Raw genomic sequence first — 15,320 nt, forward strand, 5'->3', positions numbered from 1 at the left:
AAAGACAGCCCCAAACCATGACACAGCCTCCACTGTATTTTGCAGACGGCTGTAGACACTCACCATTGAGTTTGTCTCCTTAACTCCTCCATACATATTGAAATATTTTAACCTTAAGACCCATTGCCATTGATTTTCAGTGCAGTTCTTGTGTAATTTGGCATACCTCAGCCTTTTCTCCCCAATTCCCTTTCACTAAGGCCATTTCTGATAAGGTTTCAGTGAACAATAGACTGACCAACCAAAGCACCAGATGCATCTCCTGTGCCAGGTCTTTGCTAGACTTGTTTCATATTTTGTAAAGGCATACTTTTATGATATAGTTCACCTCCTACTGTATCCTTCAGTTGTCCAGTTTCTTCCAATTTGTTTAAAAAAAAAAAAAATATATACACACACACACACACACACACACTGCACACTATGTGAAGATATGCCAGGCTTCTGGCTAATAGCTCTCTTTGTTCGTTGCAAAAATACAGTTTTCCCCTAGATTCAACAAAAGAAATAGGAAAAAATCTGTTTTTGTGACAGGCTGTGAGGACTAAAGTGCTTACAGATACAATTCAAAATTGGTTATTTGCTAAGTTGTCTGCTATGTGTAGACAGCAGTAGATCATCCCTTGAAGTAGATGCTTTTTTAGGCTTAACAAATAGACTGATTCTTATATTATTTCTACTCTACCGGAGCACTCAGAGCGCTTTATACAAAATGTCTCATTTGCACAAACACTTTTTCTATGCTTAAGTGCTTTTTATCTAAGATTCAAACTCTGATAGATGCTAGGAGATTAGTATCCAGTCCAAGGATATTTGCCATGCATACTGGAGCACCCAGGGATCAAACTACCAGCCTTCTCATTAGTAGATGTCCTGCTCTAACTATGTCTCCTTAAAAGCAAAATATAAAGAAATGACAGGTGACTTAGGACTTTTGCACAGCACAGACGGAAGGATGCTACAAACAACTAGTCCAATCAGTATTCATGAGTAGTGTTAGTTACTTAAATACAGTAGACTGTGTAACCAGCTTTAGTTAAAATTACAAAAAAAGACAGTTGGGCAATAACAGAAAATAATGCAAGTGTGGCTCATGTCCTATTTAATCAACCCCACTGAGAATTAAGAATGTCTCCTCCTGTTTGCGAGGAGGGGAAGCAAGTAATGAAGGAAGTACAAAATGAGAAACGAGTGAATGTGTTTGTGTGTATGCGTAACAGGCTTCAGACTACAAGTTCATCAAGATGGCAAAAGTAAGCTGTGGTCAGTTCTGTTGCCGTTAGGCTGGATATGGCTAAAGTACAAAGTTCAAAGTGTCAAACAGTACATACCACTGGATGTACGAGTGAACTCTCTCCAGCCGTTTGTAGTCGTTTTTCCATTCTTTAAGAAATGATTCAATGTAGATATCTGCGACAAATGAGACAAAATATTGGTATCATCACCACAAGCACGACTTTCACACATACAGCAAATATTATATTATATGCAAACATATGAGTATTTTACCATCAGGAGCAGAGGGAAACTTATTGAGATAAAACTGCAGATTGTTCATTTTGTCTTCTGAGCACTCCTCGTCTGCAAGATTCTGTCCAAACAGAATAAAGGAGACTTTAACATCTCTCAGCTATGAGCACGGTTTTTTTGTTTTTTTTGTTTAAGAGATGAGCTGAGGTGTAACTTACGGGGTATCCTCTCCTGTAGTTTTGCATGTCCTTTGCTGCTCTCATGTTTCTGGGCGTGTGGTGCCACTGCAAATATTAAGCATACATAATAGAATACATTGATATGCATCAGGCGTCTCACATAAATTAAATGCAGGCCTTGCATTGTATTGCATTAAAAGTATAAACAACCTGAACTGATATACTACAAATCAAGGGGTCATTAATAATTGTGTCACGACCTATGCTGTTCCTGATAACGTCATAGGAGTTGCCATATAAGGTCGGGTTAATCAAATTCCCACTGTTACAATGAATTAAGTCTAGATGTTAATTAATTCCTCCTCCATTCTAACTATGACTCACAGACTACTGCTAACTGTGAGCAGGCCAAAGTAAACATTTACGACGGTTTTCAACTAAAAAGTAAACTAGCAGCGAGCTAGGCTAGTTAGCAAAGTCGCAGCAGTGATGCGTAAAGCTAACGTTAGCTTTCCACAACAGGCAACAGAAAACGTAGCACTGAATGTAAAAGAAACGAGCTACACTAAGGTACAGTAGGGTTTTTTGTCCTTTGTCCTCTGGCTGAGTAATAATAAAAGCACGTACTAAAGCCCAGCTCGATTTGTTTTTGTCTTGATTTGACCGACGGGTTTGGCTCTCTCCGGCCGGGTCGTCTCCATCACTCTCTGTGTCCCAGGTGGAGTCGTACTCACAAACACAATCGTCCTCCATGCTTTAATGAAAAAAAAAAAGATATGCGACTAGCTAAGGCTAAATTGTCGAGTAGCCTGATTTAGCGCTGCAACCGTTGCTGAATGAAGCTACACTTGCATGTTCAGGTTAGACGAGGACGGCCCTGACCATCCGTCTTTCAGGTCTACCATCATCAGATAGAGGCTTCGCTGGCGGCTGCAGTCCTAGTGCTGCCTTCAGGAGCTTCACTTAAAAATCAACCATGTGACTTAACTACGTTTACTAGCACTTTAATCCACCTATATTTTATATTTATTAATTCTGGAAGCTATGTATTGCTAAAACCCTCTCTTAGTAATTGTTATCATATAAATCTAACTCCATTTTGGTGTCATTTGCAATCGTTTGGGTTTTTAAATATACTCATTAGCAACGCGCTTTTCCGATACACCCCGAAGACATCAGCTTACTGAGCTGGTTGGCGGTATTAAAACCCGCAAACCAGCTGAGTCAGACAGCATATCTTAAATGCAGAAAAAACTTTCACTTTACTGTTATATAATAACGAAGCAACAGGGCAGGAATGAGAGATGAGGACTGATTAACGCATTAATGAAAAAGAAAAAAACAGCTCTACATAAAGAAAAACGATATAAAAATAGGAAAACTAACCAGACCAATAAACCTAAAATGTGTCTTACTAATGGTCTCATTTAATTTGTAGTCTGGTAGCTGAATGTCTCAGATATTAAAGGAAGGTCAAAAATCCAACAATGCACATAGTGAGCTGGCAACTTTTATAAATGTGAAGGTTTACTTAAAATGAGCAGTTATTTGCAATCTTGATTATTACATATATTTTTGAGCAATAGCAACAAAAAAGTCAATCTTTCAATTTCCTACTCACTCACAAAGCCATCTACTTCTGGGTCAGGAAGGAGTTATTCTGTCTATAAGGATGCACACTTTTCCTGTTGTCATTGGGGCAGGGGGGCAGTATATCACACAACAAGTCAGACAACCACCCACACACACTCACACAACAGTCCAGCCAATTTAGAACCACCAATTAACATAACAACAAGCATGTCTTTGGACCGTAGGAGGAAACCCTTGCAGGCATGAGAGCCCACACAAAAATCCCTCAGCAAACCAGGAAGTTTGAAAACTGGGAACCTTCTTATGGTGATATGATATCACTTACTACTATTACTATTGGTCTAACCAACAACCTAAAATCCCAAGTTAATCTTTTACTAGTTATTAAACAGTGCAACTTTGTTTTATTATTTCAGCTTAAAAAAAATGACATTATCAATTAGATCATGACATTTTTTGTCTACTAACCAGTTATTTAATTGATGCCAGAAAATGCACACTGACAAGTTATATGATTGTGTATTTTCTTTCGTGCAATATCTTCAGCATAACGGTCTAATAACTTGCATTTAGGTTTCATACAATATGAACCTGCAGCATAAACAAGGATTAAGAGGTGATAACTTATAATTGGACCATTATATCATTTTTTGACAGTAATTGGACAGAGTTATTTATACGAGACGCCAGTATTTCAGCATTAGAAGGTATAAATAGAATCATGTGTTATCACAGGGGATTCAGTGTTGAATAGCCGCTGGTGTGGGTTACTATTTTTGGTCTCAGTTACTGTGGAAACCAGAGGGCTCTGCAGGCATCCAGTATTTGCTGTTGCTATTTAGTACCTCTGCCTCATAAAACAGATTCTCTGTCGCCTTTCCCCCCCCAGCGAGTTAAGTACAGATGAGAAGCTCTACACAGAGATTAGAAAAAGCATATAAGCCCATCTAGCTGTGTTTGTCAGAGATTTGATTGTAATCTAACACCTAACCCTTGCCACCCCTTCTGACTATGAGCTTCCGGCAACAGGCTGGTGGTTGGAATTAAGGATCATCTGCAACAGAACAAGAAGACACCTGGACCGGCTGAACATTTGTGGCTACTTCTGCAAAAAGTACCATATATTTAAGCCAATTTTAAACTAATTTACTTAACTAGAAATGATAAAAAAAAAACCCACAAAAAACCCCAAATTCAATAAATCTGTTGCACTGCCATCCAGAAACATAAAGGCATGCATGCAAGACTTTCTTTTCACAGTAAGTACACAGATTTTCTTGGGCAACAGCACTTTTACCAGTAGTATATATGGTCATATTTCCATTTGTGATCGATCTGCAAGTTCTTCTTTATTGTGTTGCAATACTCCTGTTTGGTAACTTTAGGTAGTAATTCAGGTGCTTAGCAGCTGGAGGTACATAATTAGTCCTGACATGTCTGTTTTTCAGCAAGATTATGCAAAATGAAGCTGAACTTCATGAAACCTGGTAGAAAGTAGAGTGGAGCAAAGTTTGCACAGAAACTGTTTTAGCTAATTTGCTCCCTTTTTGCTCAACAGAATCCAACACGTCCAACATAAGCAGGCACACAGCTCATGGCCCGGCTGCCAGACTACACTGACATTTATGTGTTTCTCTTGATCCCTCACAGCAAATCCAGCATGTCCAAATTAACACTGTCAGATTTGATTTCAACACTTTCAAAGTGTCTATATGGGTCCACACCAGAGAGTGTTAATTTAACTCTTTTTGGAGAGTTGGTATGTTAACTCTGATTTAGTGTTAAACACCAAATCTCTCTGGAGTTGATAATTTAACACTTGGTGTTAAGAGTTTATATATTAACTCTCAAAGAGTATTTTAGTTTAACTACGTAAGAGTTATCTTCTAATTAATTCTAAAAAGCGGGAATTTTACTGTTCTGAACTTCTAGAAATTTCTTTTGGAAATAAACATTTACTAAAAAGACGCAATGGTTTTTGAAAAACATTTATTCTGAACTGTGCACCACAATTTCAAAACATTTTCTGAAAGATGTAACAGTGTACATGTTCTCACTTTCATTAGAATTTCGTTTATCAAAAGGTCTGACATAGGTGAGCTGGTAAATGCAAATAACAGCATTCTCATCACTTATTTCAATAAATACAAAATACAATATGCATGTCCTTCAGTCATCACTTTGTGGAACTTCAACGCACTTCTGCTCTCCCCCATATTCCATCTTCACAAGCATATCCTATGTGGAGATTGAATAAAAATTAGTTGACACTAATTAATGGCACAAATCAATTGCAGCACAGTAAAAGAAAAAAGGAATCCTTTTTGAGCGATTACTTGTGTAAAGTATTTTCCCAAAAGACAAGGACACAGACAACAGGTAATACTGAACTAAATGTAAAACCTCAACCTTTTTCATTTTTACCTAAACCGTGTGCACAAAACTCTGGAGGAATCTAAATGCTAACGTAGAACTCAGTCGGGACTCGGGACATCTGCTACTGCTGTTTGCTCGTTTTTTATGGGAGATCGTTTTCAGGCTTCAATTAGCACCATTATATCAACATTTCACATTCTAGACATTGTTTTAAGTGTATTTGACCAAGAAATTTGACTGAAAATTCACATGCAAGCTTTTTTTCAAGGCTGTGGTATTTGCCCGCAAACAATACCTTTCAGCTAGCTAAAACAGAATATTATGCTATCACCGAGCAACATGGCTAATGCCTTTCACACAGCTTTGTCTCAACTCCAAAGAGCCACAGAAGTAAAAGCTAATAACAATAACTGAAACAATCTTTGAAAACATGACTTACCAAGCATGGCAAACAACTCAAATATGTAGAGCAAAATGTTCTGAAACGGCTTCACTTCAGCTTCGATTGGAGCCGTGCTGGGGGCGGAGTCTGTGAATTTACTCTATTGGTGTCATAGCCCCTGTAGGAGTTCAGAGTTAAGAGGTCAAGAGTTAATGTTTCCATTGTAACACCTCCAGATTTGAAATAGAAACACTCATTTTTAACACTCGATTTTAACTACTATCATTTTACACCTCAGAGTTACATTAAAAGAATGTGACTCTACTTAGAGTAAAATTAACTCTAAGACTACTAACACCAAAACATTTAACACTTTTGAATTTGCTGTGCTGCATGGCTCATAGTTTGTTTACCAGCGGCTATTTAATGATCTTACATCTTAAAGCATAGGACAAATGCACACAGTCACTTTTGAAAACCCATCTGAAAACCTACTAATAAGGACCTAGTGGCTCTATGACGTTTGTGTGGATGGTTTACACAATTAAAGTTTCAAATGGGCACAATCATGGTGTATGTATTTATTTTAATTGCCAGTTGTTGACTTTACTACGGTTAGCCAGGCATTATAAGTCTTACAATGAGGAGAAGATAATGTGCCTTATGGACAAGTTGATATCATTAATATACAGCTGTTTCTGTTTCCTTTCTTTCCTCATACAAATAATGTAAATGTTGAAAAATGTGTGCCTTTATGCACACACCCTGTATCTCTGATAAAAACCCAGTCTCAGTATTTTAAAATGTAGTATTTAATTTATTTATGCCATCTGAATATAATTATATTTAGCATTTACATACTCATTTATGCAGTGTATTCTACACATGTTAATGGAGCACTGAAAGATTAAGTTTGAGTGCATTAACTTTAATAATGACCTTGCTGTTATAATAATTCTGACATTAAATGTGGTCACCAAATGATGTGCAGACTTTGTGTGTTAAAATGTATCGACTGCATATTATCAGAATAAATCAAAATCCTAATTACGTGCAAAATATGCTTTCGCTGGCCATTTAAGAACTCTGTGCTTCAAGTGTCAAAGGGCACACTTTATAAAGTGTCCATCAAGAGTAATACAAATGTTTGACGCCTTTTAGGTTTTCACAAAGGAAATGAAGATTTAGCTCAACCTTTATTGAACATCTTTAGTTCTTGGTGCCTGACTTTGTGGAAAAAGAGAATCCATATCTCCCTTAGCTGTTTAACAGAGAAAGCCTTGCAGAGGTATTACCATGAGTCATATTTTTTTTCAGTCTCATCATATCTGGGTGCTTTTATTTCAGGGAACTGGGAAAATGGGAATCAATAGTATGCATTTACACCTGCGGTACAGAATTCGCAAAAATGGTTTAACTTCTGATAAAGCACACGGAGGAAAGAAAAGTTATTCATTTTAAGCGAAGAGTAAGAACAGGAAAAAAGAGAGCTGCCAAAAAAAGATCAATTCTCATATCAGACAGGAGTCACAGACTGAAGGATGAACATTCAGAGTATTTCTTCAAAACTATTCTTGGAGAGCTGCATAGACTGTGACTTCATGTGTAATTTCCCTTTGGAATTAATTAAGTAAGAGAACTGATGAAATCAGGTATGATCAAATAGTCTGTGTTATGCATTTAACCCTAGGTCTCCCTTGTGTACAGCACAAAGAGGATAGGCCTGTGTGTCTGCTACACCCCAGCAGTTGTTATAACTGTAAATTAGAGACATATCCAGGGGGATAATCCTTACTGTTGCCTTCTTACCTGCTGTGTTCCTCTCTTGAGATAAAGGTCAAATATTTTTAATGCTGGTCTTGTGTCACTTTGTAGAGTGCAAGTATTTTTAGGAGATTCAGCTTACCTCCAGGAAGAAAGCAGCTCCCGTAACATATGTGTGCAGAATACCCTGAATAAAAGCTCATATTTTGATTGTTACCCTGTGATAAAATTCTTCCAGTTAAGTTTTCAGCAAGTGCTGAAGAATTCAATTTCAGATCACTCTGCAGATTATTCCCATACCTGGGCTATGTGTGTCTGTTTTGGCCCTGCTGTTGTAATAAAAACTTAGACTTACACTTAAATGTGAGTGTATATATATATATATATATATATATATATATATATATATGTGTGTGTGTGTGTGTGTGTGCTTCTGTTTGTTTTATATATATATATATATATATATATATATATATATATATATATATATATATATATATATAGATCAACACACTGTTGATTCTTGCAGTGTACTTTCTTTATTGATAAAGACAGTATGTTATACTGTGCTGACACTGATTTAACTGATGTGACTTCTGCTCAATCAATTCTTTTTTTTTTTTTTTTTTTTTTTTTTTTTTTTTTTTTTCGCCTGTCCCATTTGGTTCTTTAGCCGTCAGAATTGTTGTCTGAAGACCAACAAGGATACCCAATGGATTTATTTTGCCAAATGGATCATCATGGCATTGCCGTATTGGTCCATTTGATCGACCTTTGTTTTTATTATTTATTTTATTTTCAGTTGTTACAGACGGGACAGACATGAGTGAGGGATAGGAAAGGGAGAAAGAAAGAGGAAGGAAAAGAAAAACAGAAGGGGAGAGGGACAGTGAGAAAGGGGGGAAGAAAAAATATCTCCGGGATCACCTGTTGAGAGAAAAAGAATAGAAAACAAGCAAAAAAAACCCCAAAACAATGCAACATACTATACACAACACCATCGCATTAATCTAGCTAAGTGTAAACAGCAGTAAATACTAAATATTGAATGTTGTTGTGCAGCACGCAGGACAGACAGCGCACAATGTGCTTTGAAGTAGCAGCCAAGAAAGGTGTGATTTAAGTCTACGAATAGTGAACACCCATGTGCACACCTGTGTGGATCGGCGCGCTTGTATTCAAATGGTTTCCCCATGTAATGGTCTGCTAGAGGATGTAGAGAGCCATAGCCCCGTCCCCCAGGGCATGAAGCAGGCATGGAGGAGATCCAGGCCCCAGACATCCAGAGGCCCCAGAGTGCAAGAGCCCAAGGAGGACCACCGGAGGGGCATCCGTGCCACCTTCATGGGAAGGGCTGAGGATCCCCAGATGAGGGGTCACCCAGTAGCCACCGGGCAGAAGCTAGAGGGGGCTGCACCGGCGTGCCCGCCGGCTCTGCCGGCAGCCAGCTGTGCCAGAGTGAACCGAGCCGCAGGCACAGAGGCCGGAGGCCCGAGGGCCCCCCCGCGCCCCGGAAGAGGCCTGACCGAGCAGCAGGCGCCAGGCCCCGCCAAGTAGTCACCGGGAGTGAGCTGGTACATACCTGAGCGCCCAGCCCCGGACACCAAGAACCACCAACGCACCGACCCCTGAGGGCATCAGTCACCGGCAGGGAGTGTGGTGAGGGGAGATAGGCCTCCACACTTTGGAGGGCCTTGGAGTTCCCAGAGAGGTGAAGTCTAAGACCTCAATCAATTCATTGTGACACAGCTCTCACATACAGAATTTATATAAGAAGGTTATGTCAGCATCTTTTTTTCTTTTAAGGGTCATAATTTAAATATTTAATAAGACATAAAGAAATTAGAGTATGACACGTCCGGGCTGTCAAGCAATCTGATTTAGATTTTTTGCTACAATTTCTTATTTGCCGTCCTAAATCGCCACGCTATAGAAACAAGAAATTCATTATCTCGATTCAAAAACCCACAGCTGTCCGTGTCTTTGTGTCTAGCTGCTTCTTGCATCACACGTATTGTCCCTAGATAATTTTCTTTCTTCTGTCCTTGCAGCCTGTTAAACAAAAAGACCCTAAAAGTTTTTTTTCTTTTTCTTTTTTTGTAGAGGAGATTAATTTTTACAATCTCTCCTCCAGGATTTTGACAGATTTGCATTTTTGTTGTTGTAGAGCTGACAGATGGGTTTTATTTAGTGGGAAAAAAAATGGGCCTTCAGGCATGAGGTCCTCTTTTCACTGCATGCCATGTGCAGCTTTAACAAGGTTTTGCAAAATCTGCATACACTTACCAATTACCACATGCACTGTGGGTGTAACTGACTTTGTGAGATAAAAAAAACAAAAACAAAACAAAAATAGCAAATGCTGTGCGTGGACAGTGCACAGCTCTGCATAGCATAGCTGTTTATGTTCACATTTTTATCCACAAATAATTTAGCCTTATAAACTTACCAGCTGTCATGTGGCAGCTGTCAGAAAGTTAATATTAATGTAATGAATATGGACACAAACACAGTATAATCCAGCCCTTGAACATGTACTACTTGATTTCAAGTTTTCATTGTGATGTGTCATGCTGTAGTATCATAAATATTAGATTGAAAAAAGCAAAACACAAGTACTGTTTAGGAAACAAAGGAAAACACTGCCTCTAATGCATCCTGCTGAATGTGTATAAATATGACCTCACCATAGTCTACTTAATATTTTCCTGACATATTAATTTGTAGGTCTGCGGGGTTATAATAAAATACACTTTAGAGAAAACAGGCAACAGGTATAACTCGATTAACGAAGCTTCTGTTTAAGTCTAAACACTTATCCTTCAACTCTGTTGGGATTGATGGGCCTTCTCGCTTTGTTCCAGGTCCTTGGGCTTTGAAAACGATGTGAATACAAGCTGTCTGGATTGATGGGTGGCTGTTGGGGCTTTGTGTTCCTCTCTTATCAGCTGAGATGTAATTGATTTATGGAGCGCTGGTTTGAATCAAAACAGGGATGTAAGTGTGCTGATTTTGCCACAAAAACAGGACCACGGAGAGCAGGTTGCTCTGTTTGACAGGAACAAAAGCACACACAATAATCCACCTGCTTCTGCCCTGTACTGACATACAGAGGATTCTTCTTGCTTAACTTAAAAAAAGGGTCTAAATAATGATAATTTATGTTGTGATGCAGTGACAACATTATTAACGAAACCGGCTTGGATCATTACTCTTAACTTATTAGTGTCAACCTCACTGATAGTCCAAGTCTGTGCCACTGGTACAAGTAACCATAGCAACCAGCATCACCTACAGTAAAATTTCTAGAAGCGTCTACAATAGCAGTGCTTTTTTTTCCTCTTTAGCCACTGCACATGAACAGAAGTAACACTCTAAGGAAACTGACTTAAAAAAAGGAATTAAGATTGTATTTCTCAGAATTTTAACTTCCGAATGTTTGTATTTTTGACCACATAATTTGGGATAAACTATGTATATATATTTACTTTATTCCTTCAGTCTTATTTAATTTTTACTGTTAACTTGATTCCTTAATTTTGTTGTTGTTGATATCTTTATTACTTCATTTTTCTCGCTATCTTATTACTGATCTATTTTATAGAACAAATCCAATACGCCAGATTTCTAAACACTGTCTTACCTGATATTTTATTTGTTTCCATGTCTTTAGCTCATGAGGACTTTTACATGTTTATTTTTTATTATTTAAGGCTTAAATTAGGCTTTCATTTTAATGTTTGTAGAGTTTAATGGATTTTAATTAACTTTCGTTTAACCTGGTGATCACTTACTTCAGGACCAGATGTTAGAACTTTGAGCTTTTTTTTTTTTTTTTTTTAATGGTTATGTTGTTCCCCAGATTCGGTGTCTGCAAAGATTTTCAGTCATATTAAACGCACCTGAACCTTTCCCCTGCTTCACAGCCTCTTGAGCCTCCACTTAGTATGTGCAGTCACAGTGCCAGGTCAAATGTGAAATCCCACTGGTTGCTGTCCATGGTGCTGAACAAACCTCTTCATATTAAATAGGCATAGAAATTGCTGCACACATTATGTGACATAACTGAACATCCGCGAAAAATACTACTTTGTATTTTGTGCTATGCTTTATATATCTATGTTATATAGATATACACAAACATTTTTCCTTCTTCTTCTTCTTCTTCTTCTTCTTTATTGGTGATTGTTTTGCGCATGCGAAAAGGCAAGCTGAGGCCACTAAAACAGATAACGGCGCAGAGAGCCGATAGCTCTCGGTACGCACAGGAAAATATGCGCGTTTTAAAAACAAAGAAGACATCTGAACCATAACACAGTCAAGAGTTAAAGGCGTTATTTTCCCACCCTCCCCTTGTGAAATTACATTTCACGCAACAGGCTGCAAGACCAATGTGGAGTCTAAGCTGAAGAACAGTACCACCTGTAACACCGTGCCCGTGCTTCCGACTTTCGTGCCGATGCCGAGAATGAAGAAGCAAAACGTCCGGACCTTGTCGCTCATCCTCTGCATGTTCTCCTACTTGCTGGTGGGCGCCGCGGTGTTTGACGCGCTGGAGTCTGAGTCGGAGAGCTCCCGCCGGCGCATCTTGGAGCAGAAGCGCAACGAAATGAAGAAGAAGTACCGCTTCTCCGAGGACGACTACCGCGAAATCGAGAGAGTAGTGCTGCAAGCTGAGCCCCATCGCGCCGGGAGACAGTGGAAATTTGCTGGCTCTTTTTACTTTGCCATAACAGTAATCACTACCATTGGTAAGTCAATGTAAGGCTTCTTCTGCTTTTTTATTTTATGTTTTTGGAAATGACGGGTGATGTGTCACTTTGCTTGCTTGCTTCGTAATTCACAGCACAACATTATTTTTTCTGCAAGAATGCAATATTTGAGGCTTGGTTTTAATGACGTGTTGATTAAAAATAGACAGTTGCTCCATGTTTTACCAACTAAGCATTGCTTCATGATGCGTCACAGTGTCATTACATTTTCCATCTCTTTGCATTAAGGTTATGGACATGCAGCCCCTGGAACAGATGCTGGAAAGATCTTCTGCATGTTCTATGCTGTACTCGGCATTCCTCTCACTTTGGTTATGTTCCAAAGCCTGGGAGAGAGGATGAACACATTTGTCCGCTATCTCTTACATAAGCTGAAACAATGCCTGGGCTTTCGACGCACTGAGGTGTCCATGGAGAACATGGTCCTGGTGGGCTTTTTGTCCTGCATCGGAACACTGTGTGTGGGCGCCGCAGCCTTTTCCCACTTTGAGGGATGGACCTTCTTCCATTCTTACTACTACTGCTTCATCACACTCACCACAATTGGCTTTGGGGACTTTGTGGCTTTGCAGAAAAAAGAGGACCTCCAGGAGAAAACGCCCTATGTCGCTTTCAGCTTTATGTACATTCTGGTGGGATTAACTGTTATCGGGGCATTTCTTAATTTAGTGGTGCTCCGTTTTCTCACCATGAACACTGAGGATGAGCGACGGGATGCACAAGAAAGGGCTTCAATGAAGAGAGACAGAGGCCTTTTGGATGGGACCCTGGGCCTTGGTGTTTTAGGGGAACAAAGCAGAGATAGCCACAGTGAGAGGAACAGGAGCGACATGGTGCACAGCCATAGCACACTCTTCCTCCCGATGGAGGAAGGAACCAGTCGCACCAACCTCATCTCTTCCCCGGTGGATCAGGAAAGACGAAAAAGCCCCTGCGGGCACAGGTTGCATTTCCAGATAAAGGCAGGCAGACGCAGACAGGAGTCGAGCCTCAGCTCCCTCTGTTCCTGCATGTGCTACCGTTTAGAGATTTGCGATAGCCCTCTTATGTCCCACAGTGAACATCGTGGCTGCCACGTTAATTCTGTTTATTACAACTCAGTTTCCTACAGGATTCAGGGCTGTTCCCCAAGTTCCAGGGACAACACTGGACTAACTTCACCAGGAAGCAGGATCTCACCTGGCCATAGTTTCCGGGAGTTCCCTCATTTACGAAGAAAGTCAGTATAAGGAGCATTATTGTGAGGGAAAAGTGTTTGCACAAATTGTAAACAGTATTTTAAGAGACACTGTATTTTGTGTTACTTCTCCTTTGTGCATGAAGACAAAGGTTCTGTTTAGTAAATAAGTTGTCTGTTGTGGCTATTGAAAATAATTTTATTTCTAAAGCGAGAAGGATTTTTTTTCTTTCTTTCTTTACTTTCACTGTTTTTTTTTTCTGTTGGTGATTCTGCTGTTTTGCATGCATGTTAGGCACAGTGCAGTGCATGCTAAAGAGAATGTATAGCACAAAAGGCGACTGCACGAGTGCCATGTAAAGATGTAAAAAGTCAGCCTTTTTAATCTACACTTTTAATCAAAAGTATTTTGGCTATGAGGGTTATGACTGTATAACTGTTTGGTGAAGATATGTGAACAATCCTCCGTGGAATTTGCTCCTGGTTTGGAGAGAATTTAATTTTTCATGCCATAGATGAAAGATGTCATAAAAAAAAAATTTCCCCACTTGCCCCTGCGGGCGGTCAATCCTCCCAAGCCTGGGAGCTTGGGAGGATTGACCGCCTGGGAGCCTGGGAGCCTGGGAGCCTGGGAGCTTGAGGGTCCTGCGCAGTATCTTAGCTGTTCCTGGGACTGCGCTCTTCTGGACAGAGATCTCCGCTGTTGTTCCCGGGATCTGCTGGAGCCACTTGCCTAGCTTGGGAGTCACTGCACCTAGTGCTCCGATTACCACGGGGACCACCGTCACCTTCACCCTCCACATCTTCTCGAGCTCTTCTCTGAGCCCTTGGTATTTCTCGAGCTTCTCGTGTTCCTTCTTCCTGATGTTGCTGTCATTCAGAACCGCTACATCGATCACTACGGCCGTCTTCTTCTGTTTGTCTACCACCACTATGTCCGGTTGGTTAGACACCACCATTTTGTCCGTCTGTATCTGGAAGTCTCACAGGATCTTAGCTCGGTCATTCTCCACCACCCTTGGGGGCATCTCCCATTTGGACCCCGGGACTTCCAGGTTATATTCGGCACAGATGTTCCTGTACACTATGCCAGCCACTTTTTCATGCCATAGATGAAAGATGTCATTATATATATATATATATATATATATATATATATACATATGTATATTTAAAAAAGCATTTAAAAAAGCCTTAAAGAACTTTGACCAAGCACATGACAAATGTGGCTTTTTACTCATTGAGCATTGCAGGTGTGAAGTGGGATGCACTGCTGCACTCTGATATAAAGAAATTACGCTTGTTTGAGGACTAATCTGAATGTAGCACACAACAGAAACGTATATGTAGCAGGTTTTTAGTGAAACTGGAAAACTCATGATTTTATTTATTTTTTTTAGCAAAGTAAGTGCTGTTTCTTTGTAGACTTGATTTGTATTCAATGTGAATGTCTGTTTTATTGTTTTATTAAACCAAAGAAAAGGGCCATGAAATGAGTGACTTTTTTTTCTTTACTTTTTTCAAACTTATTGTTCATCGAACAAAATTGCTCCTCTTTGTATGCAGTTATTTTCCTTCACTTGTCTTCCACTGATCAGTTTTTAATC

The 15,320-nt window shown here is 39.5% G+C and overlaps 2 protein-coding genes across 3 annotated transcripts in view; one reads left to right on the plus strand and one right to left on the minus strand.

Moving 5' to 3' along the window:
• The window catches only part of col9a3 (collagen, type IX, alpha 3), a 28,015-nt gene extending 24,899 nt beyond the window's left edge, over positions 1–3,116 (minus strand). Inside the window, exons 1-4 of one of the 2 annotated variants that reach the window (XM_085147309.1) lie at positions 2,277–3,116; positions 1,689–1,754; positions 1,510–1,591; positions 1,332–1,410 (exon numbers count right to left, since the gene is read on the minus strand). In XM_085147309.1, coding sequence (XP_085003435.1) covers positions 1,332–1,410; positions 1,510–1,591; positions 1,689–1,754; positions 2,277–2,402 — 353 coding nt within the window. In that variant the 5' untranslated portion in view covers positions 2,403–3,116. The remainder of the gene's footprint in view (positions 1–1,331; positions 1,411–1,509; positions 1,592–1,688; positions 1,755–2,276) is intronic. The other variant, XM_085147307.1, reaches the window with a different exon arrangement.
• An 8,797-nt stretch (positions 3,117–11,913) lies between these two features.
• kcnk15 (potassium channel, subfamily K, member 15) lies at positions 11,914–14,362 on the plus strand. Its single transcript, XM_085147266.1, has 2 exons — positions 11,914–12,515; positions 12,765–14,362. Exons 1-2 carry the CDS (start codon positions 12,224–12,226, stop codon positions 13,763–13,765), a joined length of 1,293 nt encoding a protein of 430 aa, XP_085003392.1. The 5' UTR covers positions 11,914–12,223; the 3' UTR covers positions 13,766–14,362.
• Positions 14,363–15,320: the final 958 nt, after the last annotated feature.

This window comes from Neolamprologus multifasciatus, chromosome 20 (assembly GCF_963576455.1).
Source record: "Neolamprologus multifasciatus chromosome 20, fNeoMul1.2, whole genome shotgun sequence".
Classification (NCBI taxonomy): Eukaryota; Metazoa; Chordata; class Actinopteri; order Cichliformes; family Cichlidae; genus Neolamprologus; species Neolamprologus multifasciatus.

Bases quoted from the DNA above. Each gene is read 5' to 3' on its own strand.
- kcnk15 (XM_085147266.1), top strand. From the start codon at position 12,224: ATGCCGAGAATGAAGAAGCAAAACGTCCGGACCTTGTCGCTCATCCTC. The intron at 12,516-12,764 runs GTAAGTCAATGT...CTTTGCATTAAG, and splicing joins AACAGTAATCACTACCATTG to GTTATGGACATGCAGCCCCT.